The sequence below is a fragment of the Artibeus jamaicensis genome, unplaced genomic scaffold (assembly GCF_021234435.1).
Source record: "Artibeus jamaicensis isolate MK-2021 breed Jamaican fruit bat unplaced genomic scaffold, CSHL_Jam_final contig_467, whole genome shotgun sequence".
Classification (NCBI taxonomy): domain Eukaryota; kingdom Metazoa; phylum Chordata; class Mammalia; order Chiroptera; family Phyllostomidae; genus Artibeus; species Artibeus jamaicensis.
Window position 1 is genome coordinate 5456079 of NW_026521845.1, and position 13428 is coordinate 5469506.

The following is a 13428-nucleotide window of genomic DNA, read 5'->3' on the forward strand; positions in this document are numbered from 1 at the left end:
AATCTTTAACTTAGCTGGTTGAGCATGAAGGATGGGAAAAAAGGTCTGTATTACTTTAATAAGTGTTCAAAATTTTAGGTATTCCATTTGATCTTTGACCTTGAACTAGGGTTCAAAGTCCTCAGTAAATAAAAATAAAGGCCTACCCACTTCATCTTAGATAGCCACCCACATAGGGCGATTATTACCATGACTGTGTGCCCTGTTTTGTCATGAGAAGCACTGGCCTATTTCCAAAGCCACTGCAACACACTTCTGGGCTCTTTTAAGTTTTATTTTCCAATGTCACTTTTATTTTGAATTCTTTGGAATGAACATTCTACATTGGATTACTTTTTTCTTTTAATTGTGAATGTAAAATCCAACATTCCCAAGACTGATATAGATTCTCAATCAATGGCCTTATTTTAAGATAGACATATTTAAACATCTAGACCTGTCCAACAGGAAGTTGTGTGCTGTCATCCTTAGATAAACATCCTAGGCACTGGGCCTCTTTGGGACAGTCATTATTTTTCTTCTTCGCTCGGCCAGAAGGTTGGTCACAATCCCACGCATTGCCCACACGTGCCTTTGAGTATTTACGAGCGTCCCCAAGCCTGAAAGAAACAGGTGTGGGTCTCGGACAAGACTTGGCAACTAACAGGTGAGACCCTGGCGGACCATCAGGCAGCTGCATGCACGAGTCCCTTACTCGGCCGGACTCCACGCTCCTGGACCGCCGCAAGCTGACCACCAGAGAGGAAAGAGCTTAGCAGCCAAGCCTCCTAAACCTGCGCTGGGGCTCGCAGCCCTGAGGGGCAGGACCGGGGAGGCGGATGCGGAGCCAGCCGGCGGGGGCGTGGCCAGGGACTTAGAGGGTGGGGCCTTGCGACCCGGAGTTTGTCCAGCGTGCAAAAAACGTTTGCGTTGCGTGCGGGGGCGGGGCCTGTCAGCAGAGGCCCACCGATTCTCCGGGGTCTTGGTCTGCTGTATCTCCTCCGTTCGTTGCGGCCCTGGCCCCGGCCCCGGCCCGCGGTTGGACTATGATCTGGAGCAGCGCGTCGCTAGTGCGGACGCGGCTCGCCCGAAGCGGGAGCGGTTTGGCGGGCCGGCTGGGCGAGGCGGCCTCGAGGTACTGGACGCGGCGGACAGGCCGGCTGGGCGGGCTCAGTGGGGCGCGGAGGTCTCGCACCTCTTTCTCCTGGCGCCACGTGGCTTGGCTTCCAGTCCGAAAGGGTGCGGAGAGGTTGGTGCCCTAAGCGGTTGAAGGAGCCTCAGAATACTTGAGTTGTGTCTGCTTGGACACCAGCCCACCACCATTGTTGCCAGATAAAATACAAGATGCCCTGGTAATTTGGGATTTCAGATACCCAGCGAATAATTTAGTCTTAGGTATATCCCAAATATTGCATGGGACACCCTCATACTAAAGTTATTTGCTGTGTATCTGAAATTGTAATTGTGCGTTGTGCATTTTTATTTGCTAACGGTGCAGTAACTGAAGGGGGGCGCTTCCTGCTAAGTGGCCACGTCTTTGACCATAGGCACTGTGACATTGACATTAAGGTGTTTCTGGTTGCACCGTGGACAGTGCTTTCCCTGCACTGCGGTGCTCCGCAAACCCTTCGGCTACCTGGCAGCGAGGGAGACCTGCCCCCTGGGCTGATGTTGGCGTGCTCCATGGTCCCGGCTGCCCCACCAGCTTGCCCATCTGTACGGCCACTGCATCTCTCCCTCTGCGTGGGATCTCTTCCTACCCACTTGCTCTGGTAGCTTTTACTAGTTTTGCAAGACTCTGGGAACTCTTGAACTGTCTATGCCAAGCTAGAAAGATGCTGATCACCCTACATGACTATGTTACTGGCTGGTCTTTGAGGCCCCTAAAGGTGTGTTTTTCCAATTATATGTATTCCTAGGGCATTTAGCAGTTTGCCTAATAGTAGGCGATCCCCGAATGTGGCATGACTATAGGCTGCTTCATTAGTGTGGAAGTGAAACGTTTATTGTGAACTTCTTTTGCCCTTTCCATACTAGATGATAACTTTTGCCTGCTCAACTAGAATTAAGGAGGAAAGTCTCTTCCAGAAACACTCTTTCACTTGGCAGGGAAGGGCATGATATTTCAGAGTGCACCTCCCACAGGATTTCACTGTCTGAGGAAACCTCTGAGGAAAGAACTGCTTCAATCGTGAATGTTGTAGCAGATGGTTTTAGGTATGCCAAATAAATGCTAGACTTGAGATGAAAAGGACTTGCTTACTTAGTTGATAAACCTTAGGTCCAGGCCAGCACTGATTAACCTCCTTACTTTTCAGGTTTACACTCCAGGAATTTGCCTGCTTTTTTCTTAAAACACCTCTGATAAGTCAGCTGTAGTCTCCCCAACTCCTTTTTGTCTTAAAGGTCTCCTTGCTAAACTATTGGGAAGCAAGAAACGATAGATTGTAAACATTGGGAAGTTTTAATGTTACGATGTTTCCTTGGAGTGTTTTCTGTTTTTAACTCTTCTTTATTACTTAAGGTGGTGTTTTTATAGCTTCCTTATTCTATGTGTATAGACATGGCTAAATAGATGCTCATGTTCCAAGCATAATAAAAAGCCACTTAAAGTGGATCTTGAAGCAGTACTAAAGTTTCATGCTATACAGTTAAAGAAAAAGATGGATACCTTTTAAAAGAGAAAACTAAACATAAAAAGTAGCTTACTTTTACATTTAACAACATCTAAATTTTCAGTGCACTCACAGTGAATGAATGAAGTATTTGGAGGGAGAAATTTTTCTATCAGAACTTGAGTTTTGCAACATAATGATAACAATAATTTCTTTTTAAAAATATTTTATTGATTATGCCATTACAGTTCTGTTCCCCCCTTCATTCCCCTCCACCCTGCACACCCCTCCCCCACCATTCCCCCCTTTAGTTTATGACCTTTAGTTTATGTCTCAAGTTCTTTAGATTCTATATTTCCCATACTATTCTTGCCCTCCCCCTATCTATTTTCTACCTACCATCTATGCTACTTATTTTCTGTACCTTCTACCCCCTTCTCCTTCTCCACTCCCCTGTTGCTGACCCTCCATGTGATCTTCATTTCTATGGTTCTGCTCCTGATCTAGCTGTCCTCTTAGTTTGCTTTTGTTTTAGATGCGGTTCTTAGTAACTGTGAGTTTGCTGTCCTTTCAACTGTTCATCTTTTTTATCTTCTTTTTCTTAGGTAAGTCCCTTTAACATTTCATATAATAAGGGCTTGGTGATGATGAACTCCTTGAACTTGGCCTTATCTGAGAAGCACTTTATCTGCCCTTCCATTATAAATGAAAGCTTTGCTGGATAGAGCAATCTTGGTTGTAGGTCTTTGGATTTCATGACTTGGAATACTTCTTTCCAGCCCCTTCTTGCCTGTAAGGTCTCTTTTGAGAAATCAGCTGACAGCCTGATGGGAACTCCTTTGTAGGTGACAGTCCCCTTATCTCTTGCTGCTTTTAGAATTCTCTCTTTCATTTTAATCTTGGCTAATGTAATGATGATGTGCCTTGGTGTGTTCCTCCTTGGGTCCAATTTCTTTAGGACTCTCTGAGCTTCCTGGATTTCCTGGAAGTCTATTTCCTTTTCCAGCTTGGGGAAATTCTCCTTTATTATTTGTTCAAATAAGTTTTCCACTGGTGGCTGTTCCTCTTCCCCTTCTGGTACTCCTATAATTTGGATGTTGGAACGTTTAAAGATGTCCTGGAGGTTCCTAAGCCTCTCCTCATTTTTTTGAATTCTTGTTTCTTCATTCTTTTCTGTTTGGTCATTTTTTTCCTCTTTCTGGTCCACTCCTTTGATTTGAGTCCCAGTTTCCTTTCCATTACTATCCGTTTCCTGTGCATTTCCAAAGAATAATTTCTGAACTAATTGAAGCTTTAATTAATTATTTTACTCTCTTAATCCCTATATATTCGAGTGATTCTTTTTTGAAGCTTATATCCTTTCTCAAGATTTGTAATGTCACTGTACAATTAGTTTACCTTGTGATGTTTGATATTTTTCCAACCATGCTGTAGGGCTTGGCTGATCAAGGAGTAAGTGGCCCTGGGCAGGTAGCTTTGTTGGTTAGAGTATCATCCCCATATGCCAAGGTGTGGGTTCAATCCCCAAGAATCAACCAATGAATGAATAAATAAATGAAAAAACAAATCAGTTTTGTTTTTCCCCTGCCCCCACACCCCCAAAAGTAATTAATACAATTTAAAGAGAAAGAAAACAAAGGAAGTGGATAGGGAAAAGTTCTGAGGATAGGCCAAGAGATTTGATGTTATTAAACAATTTTGTAGTGAACATTTTCTTGTTAGAATGAACATCTTGTTAAGATTTCCCAACAGCTAGCTTTCAGATGATAAATACTGAGATAACGAGAATCCCTATAATCAGAAAATACTAATAATATCAAACATTATTGAACATTTACTGTTTCAAGGCACTATTCTGTTTTAATATATTTTATTCGTTATGCTATTACAGCTGTCCCATTTTCCCCTTTATTCCCCTCCGCCCTGTATACCCCCATTCCACCCACATTCCCCCTCTTTCATTCATGTCTATGGGTCATACATGTAAGTTTAGTCTTCTACATTTCCTATACTATTCTTAACCTCCCCGTTTTCTACCATTTATGCTACTTATTCCCTGTATCTTTCCCCCCTCTCTCCCGGCCCACTCCCCCCACTGATAACGCTTCACATGATCTCCATTTCTGTGATTCTGTTCCTCTTTTAGTTGTTTGCTAGTTTGTTTTTGTTTTTAGGTTCAGATGTTAATAGCTGTGAGTTTGTTGTCATTTTACTGTTCATATTTTTTATCTTCTTTTTCTCAGGTAAGCCCCTTTAACATTTCATATAATAAGGGCTTGGTGATGATCAACTCTTTTAACATGACCTTATCTGGGAAACACTTTGATCTTCTATTCTAAATGATAGCTTTGCTGGGTGGAGTAATCTTGGGTGTAGGTCCTTGCCTTTCATGACTTGGAATACTTCTTTCCAGCCCTTTCTTGCCTGCAAGGTTTCTTTTGAGAAATCAGCTAATAGTCTAATGGGAACTCCTTTGTAGGTAACTGTCTCCTTTTCTCTTGCTGCTTTTAAGATTCTCTCCTTATCTTTCATTTTGGGTAATGTAATTATGATGTGCCTTGGTGTGTTCCTCCTTGGGTCCAACTTCTTTGGGGCTCTCTAAGATTCGTGGACTTCCTGAAAGTCTATTTCCTTTGCCAGATTGGGGATGTTCTTCATTACTTTTTCAAATAAGTTTTCCATTTCTTGCTCTTCTTCTGGCACCCCTATGGTCCGGATGTTGGAAAGTTTAAAAATGTCCTGGAGGTTCCTAAATCTCCTCATTTTTTTGAATTCTTGTTTCTTCATTCTGTTCTGGTTGAGTGTTTCTTTCTTCCTTATGGTCCAAACCATTGATTTGAGTACTGGTTTCCTTCCCATCACTGTTGGTTCCCTATACATTTTCCTTTATTTTGCTTTTCATAGCCTTCATTTTTTTTTCCTCTAATTTGCAACCATATTCAACCAGTTCTGTGAGTATTTTTATTACCAGTGTTTTGCTCTCTGTATCTGATAGGTTGGCTATCTCTTTGTCATTTAGTTGTATTTTTTCTGGAGCTTTGTTCCGTTCTGTCATTTGGGCCTTTTTTTTTTTTGTCTCTGCATGCCTGTTACATAGTAAGGGGTGGAGCCTTAGGTGTTCACCAGGGTGGGATAACCCACATCGATGCATTGTGAGGCTGTACATAGGGGAGAGGTCCAAGAGGGAACAGTCCTGCTTGCCTGACTCTCGGTTGCTTTCAGTCACTTCCCCCACTACCCACAATCAAACTGGACCTTCAGGTGCTGATTCCTGGGTGAGTAGGTTTGTGTACATTCTAGAACTCTGTGGGTGTCTCCAACAAACTCTCCTGTGAGGCTGAGAGTTTCTCTCACTGCTGCAACCCCCACAGGTGTTTTTAATCAGAGGCCTTTGTTTATTTCCCCACACTGGAACCCTGGGTTGGGAGGTCTGTCTGGCTTGCAGTTGTTCCTTTGCTTTGCCAGCTGCCCATCTCCACCACTCCTTCCGGTTTGGATGATTGTGTCTTCTTTAACTCCTTGGTTGTTGGACTTCCATACAGTTCGATTTTGTCAGTTCTTACTGTTTTTATTGTTTTTAAATTTGTTGTTGTCCTTTTGTTTGTGTGAGGAGGCACAGTGTGTCTACCTATGCCTCCATCTTGGCCAGAAGTCCTATTCTATATAACAATTCTTTTAATTTTCATAAAACCCTTTGAGGTGGGAATGAACACTGTTTCCAGTTTACAGTTGGAAACTTGGGGCTGTTGATTACTGTGGTTGAGGTACCTTAATTTCCTTAATTTTTTTCACTTTTAAAAGCATTGTATTGTTTTCACTTTTTTAAATTAAATTTATTGTGGTAACATTAATATCATATTTCACACACAAAACATTTAATTCAGTATCTGTAAAATTTTTGAATCTTTATAGGTTCTCTGTTCACAGTGTTCATGGAGCTTTGGCATGTTTTAATAAGCACATTTTAATATTTTATTTATTTTTAGAGGGAGGGGAAGAGAGGGAGAAACAGATGAACAAGAGAAACATCAATTGGTTGCTTCTCATACACACCACAACTGGGGACCTGGCCCAAAAGCAGGCATGTGCCCTAACAGGAATTAAACCGGAGAACCCTTTGCTTTGTGTGATGATGATAAACTAAGCCACACCGGTCAGGGGGGAAATGATGTATTTTTAACCAGTAGTCAGGTCATGGTTCAATCATTACAGCAGTCTTGTTCAAATCTGGTGATAGGCTTTAACACAGTAAATGTGGTTTTATTAGATAATTAAGAGCATGAAGAGGCGAGATAGAGAAGCACACAGGCCTTTTTTGGTTTTAGTAAACAAATAAACTGATATTATGTACTGAGAAGTAAAACCTATTTTTTATTATTTTCATAAGTTTGGATATATACTTGCATACTAGGTTTTCTTCAAATGCATGTCATCTGATATATTATCTTTACTGTTTAACACACTGTGCTACCTTCAACAATTCCTTTCAGGATGGGGAGCAGCATGTCATCATCCTTGGGGAAGCCAGCAGCTACTCCTGTGAGTCAGATCCAAGTAAGTGATATGAAGATGGGAAGCACTGTCCTGTGTGGAAAAAGGATTGTGTCTTACACATTGAATATGCTTATTCAGTATCCAGACTTGACATAGTTCAGTGACTGAGTTACTAAATACATATATTAAAATCTGCTGTCAAAATAATTCATGTAACAAAAAGTTCTGCATCACTTGGGAGTGAAAACTGATGAGACTTATTCTTAGTGGAGACCTCACTTCATGTTGGGTCTGACGTTGGTGACTCCTTTCTGTCATACCCACCTCTGGTCAAGCTGCCCTTCACCAGGAATACTGTGTGATTTTGGCTTGAGAAGCTGTAATTATCCTGTTAACAGACTTCTCAGGTATATAGTACACTGATGTGTTCAGCTATTTTCTTCTTCTTTTTCTTCCTTTTATTTTTTAACTGCAAAGTCTAATTAATCCTGCCTTAGAAAATTTCTCTGGTTTGCATGTTTTTCTTTGCTTGCAGCCTATAAGACAGTCATGTTTTTCTGTTTCTCCACCACCAACCACTACCACACACATATTTGTCTTTGATTTATTTGGCTAAAATAGTTTTCACTCATAGCTGTTGATATAACAAGAACGCCAGGACCCTCTTGTGAGGGTCTTTTAAAATAAGAATACAAAATCTTGAAGCAAGGAGGCAGTTGGGGGGAGGTGAGAGGAGAGTTCCAGAAATTTTGGCTCAGTCCTCGTGTTTCAGCTCTCTCTGGGGCCTCTCCCTCTGTGTTTGTACTACACGCCAGCACCCAGGATGCCCATACCCCTCTCAAGGATGGTCTCTGTGTGCCTGTATCCTGAGGCTTTGGCGTTGGGACAAGTTGGATCAAATCCCAATATTGTGAATGTCTCAGCCTTGGTTTCCTCATTCATAAAATGATTCATTAATGCACCTCTGGTCTGGCTGGCTCTCCTGGAGAAAGACTTCTATACTAAATACTATGAGTGAGCAGAGAGGAAAGCATAAAAGTAAACCAACTTGCAGACAGCTGGACAGGGACTCTGAACTTGTCTGACACCCGAGAGTGGGTGTAACTTCTGAGTCACATTGCCTGGAGACTCTGCTTTCTGATATTAGGCCTTGATCTTGAAGGTGCTGCTATGACCCACGTAAGAATAACCTAGATAGATGCCTGGGTCTTTGCCTATCCACCTAGACTCTCTTGAAGAACCTAGACCTTTATATATTTAGAAACAAGAAACAAAACATTTCATAGACTATACAGGTGCCTCTCAAAGTCTTGTGGTTTATGTGACAAAAGGCCTGGAGTGTATTTTCCAAACCAGGCTGATATCATCTGGGAAGGTTTATAAAAAAATACAGTATCTGATATCTGCTTCTGACCCAATGAATTAGCATTTCTGGAAGTAGCTTTTCCAGGAACAGTATAAGAATACCTTATCACTCCAATAATATTTTTCTTTACTATGAAGACCCAGGAAAGAGTGGAAGTTGAGAGGGGTGAGCTGTTATTTCTGCCTGATCAGGGAAAACTGTATTTTTAAAGAGAAATCATCCATCAGCCTTCACCACTGAAGGTTAAGGAAGGTGAGGAGTTCACTCCTAAACACATACTGAGTATTTGAAAAGCAGAATAACAGAGGTTAAGTGCTTGGGCTGTGGAACCAGACTTGCCCAGGTTCAAATCCCAGCTCTGCTGCTGAGGTAGCTGAGGACAGTAAGTTATTTACCTTCTGTGCCTCACTTATTTCTCCATACCAACACTTTCCACTGTTAACACCCTTTTTCCCTAATAGTTTTGCTGTGAAATGAATACCTTTACCTTCAAGCTACAGAGGAGAAAATAGATGATGGAGACTAGTATGAACCCTAAACGAATTGTGAGACCCCAGAATTTCATACCCTTTCCACTGTATCATTATTTTTTTCCAAAAGGTAACATCTGGCACTAAAGTGATTTTTTGTTTGTTTGTTTTACTTCAGGAAACAATTTCTGACAATTGTGTGGTGATTTTCTCAAAAACATCTTGTTCTTACTGTACAATGGCAAAAAAGCTTTTCCAAGACATGAATGTTAACTACAAAGTGGTGGAACTGGACATGCTTGAATACGGAAGCCAGTTTCAAGACGCGCTTTACAAAATGACTGGAGAAAGAACTGTGAGTCTGTTGGCAAGCAAGGGGAGCCCTGGTAAAAAAAAAGTTAAAACAGATAAAAAAAAGGACCACACTGCAGGAAAAACATTTTAAAGAGGGGGTTGGTGAAGCCTCCGCGGTCTCCCCCATGGGCAAGCCAGACCCGGGTCCTTTGGCCTTCCCGTTGTTTTCACCCTCTTGTTTTTGGTTTCAAAACAAAATTGAAAAAAATTAAATTAATAATTAGGGACTGTGTTATTTTACCTTATATAGGGCACAGTGGTCAGGAAGGGCTTGGAGAGTCAGACTGTCCTAGATTTAAACCCAAGCTCTGTCATTTACCATGATAGTGATCTTGGGACAAATACCTGCATCTCATATCCCTCCAAAGTAGGCTCAAAACTGTTCCTAACCAAGGGGTGGGAAGTCAGTGATTTGGGAAAGAGCTTACTCAATGGGGTACCTGGCCCATAACAGAACCTAGACTGTGAGCACCTGTAATCCTTGTGTGGAATGGTCCCCTACTGCTGACACAAGGTGACACCTGATCTCGTTTGTCCAACAGGTACCAAGAATATTTGTCAATGGAACTTTTATTGGAGGTGCTACTGACACCCATAGGCTTCACCAAGAAGGGAAGTTGCTTCCACTGGTTCATCAGTGCTATTTAAAAAAAAAGTAAAAAGATTTCAGTGATAGTGTTTGAGGATGTTTACATATATGAATTATCATCATGAAAAAGTTGTAAAAATAATGAATAAATCACTGTGGAAATTTCCTCTTCCTCCTTGACAATTTTTGAGCTAAAGAGACGATATTTAAAACTGAAGGAATAGAGTATCAAAAGACAAGGAAAGATTACTTTTATTAGGAATTTATATGTGAATTTTATGAATTTGGGAATCTTTATTATGTATACTGTTCAAAAGGATTTAACTCCTTACCTTTTAGAGCTTTTAGTGGTGAGGACTGATGTGAGAGTTCTCTTTCAAATCGAAGGCTCTCATACAATGCAGTTGTGAACCTAGCAAAGACGCATCCTTGTCCTACATTGGGACGAGGCTTCACTGCACGTCTGGAGTCAGAGAAGTGATACTAAATTGGTAGGATGGAATGAAACTTACTTCTGAGAAACCAAATTACTCATTTAATAACTCAGTCATTCCAAAGAACAGAGCATTTCTATGGGCTGTGTGAAAAAAGGGACAACAGGCTCCAAATGGAGTCATATGTGCTAAGCTGGCATCACCAAACTGAGACCTGACCGCTAACTTAACCGCAGCTCTGCCCCCCCCCCCCCCCCGCCGGGAATGACAGGGTAACCAGTCAGCCTGGAATCTCCTGGTCAGCACGGGTGAAGGAGCCCAGTCAACAGACCCCTGCCTCCCCCACTCTCTGCCGTGCACTTCCTTCTCCCAGCCCCTCTGCCTAGAAAAAATGCTTTTCATTTAGTACAGTTCTTCAACAGAAGTTAAGGAGGCGGATATGGCAGCCTTGTGTGAGGATGAACTTTTGAAACAGTTCAAAAATGTACCTGCATTAAAATTAAGTGCCTAAGGAGCATTTTCCTAGATGATTCTAGAGGCATAGGGGCAGGTTACTAGATTCTGGGAAGAGAAGACCTTCTCAGGGAGGAAAATGGCCTTTAAGAGAAGTGGTGTGCCTTTTTGCTTTGTGGTCTGTGGGATAGTCCTGCAGAAGACTATCTTCAGTCCTGCAGATGGTGGCTTTTTGGGCCTCCTGCATGGATTTATTAAACTGCCACTCCAAGGCCTTGATAAAGCAAGAATTTGGACTACATTCTCACGTGGTAAGTTATATATAACACTGGAATGGAACTAAAGGGAACCAAAGTTTGCCACCCAAAGCCGCTTTTGGGATACTGATTTTAACCTCTTTATTAAGAAAATAAAAAAGACTCGGAACTTTTGACTTTCCCCTTTCCTGCCCAAGACGTTCAGAGAAACCTGCTTTGGGAAGATCTTAGGATGTCGCCTTAGCCTGGGACAGTATGGTGAGAGGGCTTCAGGCTCATGCCTGTTAGCTGGATACCCTGCCACTGCATCCCACTGTCCGAGCCCCTGAGCAAGGAGTCTCCTCTGAGCTCTGCTCTTCAACTCCCTGTTAAGTTACCTGTTCTCACTTCTGAAATCCAACAAGTGCTGCCTCGCTGATGGGAATTTTCCTGCCTAGTGAGTGATTTCCCCACGCGTATATGTTAAACTTTAATTTTTCTCAGTGTTACTGTCTGTTAATTTGATAATTAGCCCAGCCAGAAGAACTTAGAAGGTAGCAGGAAAAGTGTATTCTTTTAGCCCCCACAGAACCAAGAATGGAGTGTTTGGTATTTTGCGTGATGTCATGAGAAATGGTGTAAACTTGCCGTGCTGTTCTCTCTCTTATTACTGAGCAGAGAATGTCTGTGACCTTGTGTGATACTGTGGTTTATCATAAGAAATACCAATCTGGAAAGCGCGCGTGCGCGGGGGCTCGGGATCCTTTCCACAGGTGCTGCCCTGTGCATCCCTCCCGTCTGGCTGCTCCAGGGTTCATCATCTTTATAATGAACTGGAGATCTAGTGTCTGGGTTATGTGAGCTGCTGGACCAAATTAATGAAATCCGAGGAGGCGGTCACTGGAGTCGAGGGTCGACTGGCATCCAGGTGTCTGAGGTGGGGGGAGGGGTGGCAGCCTCCTGGGGCCGAGTGACATCCCGCTGGCAGGCCCAGCCCCAGGACCCAGACAGGAGTCCCGCTGGAACCGACGGTGCGGGCCAGTTACGGAGATTGCAGCAGAGCCCCGAGGCCTCAGTTGACGGCGGTGACAAGGGCACTGGGCGCAGAGGCCCAAATGCTGGATCAAGACCATGGTGTTCACTACCTGCACCTCGTGGGGCCAGCAGGTGGGTGGCAACCTCGGAGCCACGGCGGAATCTCGGTTCCCGAACCCCATTCGTTCTGGAAGGCCGTGGAGGAGACGCTTGTCTGACGGCCGCACCACTCAGGGGGCTGAGGGCACCGCGCGGGCAGGACAGGTGGTCGGGTCTAGAGCCCACGTTTTGTTGGACAAGCAAGACGTGGTTTCTCTGAACAGCTTGGTTGAGAGCTGATGGTTCGAGACGGGAGGCATCCGAGAACCGAGGTTTGACCAGGTTCATTTTTTTTTTTTTTTTTTTTTTTCAGTAAAGGCGGGCAATGCCATTTTAGGTCCTGAGAAAGGGAGGCAGGTCACTGCGCGGTGCCTGGCAGACAGAGGCACTGGCACGCGGAGGCCGCCGTGACCACGAGTCACGTGACCACACAGTGTTCCCCCCCTTCTGCCCCGCCCGCCACGCCCACCAGGCTTATCCAACCCTCACTCCGCCTCACCGTCCCCCCCACCACACGCACCTCCCGTGACAGCATTTGAGTCACAAACAAGGCACAGCAAGGGGCTAGCAATACTAAGGCGACAGTTACAACAACGTGGTAGAAGTTATGCGAGTGAGGTCCCGCACTCACCATTTCACACAAAAGCACTTTCCGGCTCCTCTACGCACCCCTCCAGTGTCCCTGCCCTTGTTCTGTGGGACCATTAGCGGCCAAAACAGGGGTGACTGGGCAGAAAGAGCGCCTCGTACCAGCTGCCGCAGGGACAACGACACGACCAAATGGCGGGAAACGTGCCCAGCGCAGGCGCAGAGGCCGGAGGGCCCAGCCAGACAACGCGAGACTTCACGCGCTACTAAAAACAGCTCGCGGTGCACGCGGAGGGAGACGGCCCTCGGGTATCGGCCAGCGCGGGCTTTGGGCTGCGGTCGCACCGTCCTGCGGTGCACACGGGGCCCAGTCTCACAGGCCTCGGGGGCCCTCTTCCCACTCTACAGATGGCTGTGGCTTCCAGGGCGGGGCGTGGGCTTGCTCCCTTACAAAGGACTGGCATCCCTTATAATAAGGCTCCAGTCCCTCGTCCCACCTGGGGCGCTCTTCAAGTGCCAGCACGCTGCGGACTGGGATCACCACAGACAGATTCAGGGAGCCCCCCAGCCCGCCACACCTTCCCACCCGGCCCCATGAGGGCGCAGCGTCTAAGGTCACCAGGTGTGCGGGGTTGCAGCAACTCTGCCTTCTTTTCCAGAACCCTAGGCTAGAAAGAAGAGAATGGCGGCCAGTTAAGTGTTACCTGTTTTCCAGT

At 44.4% G+C, this 13428-nt stretch overlaps 1 protein-coding gene across 1 annotated transcript; it reads left to right on the forward strand.

Moving 5' to 3' along the window:
* Positions 1-897: 897 nt before the first annotated feature.
* GLRX2 (glutaredoxin 2) lies at positions 898-10032 on the forward strand. The gene is made up of 4 exons (XM_037142901.2): positions 898-1114; positions 7085-7148; positions 9103-9279; positions 9821-10032. Exons 1-4 carry the CDS (start codon positions 1026-1028, stop codon positions 9935-9937), a joined length of 447 nt encoding a protein of 148 aa, XP_036998796.2. The 5' UTR covers positions 898-1025; the 3' UTR covers positions 9938-10032.
* Positions 10033-13428: the final 3396 nt, after the last annotated feature.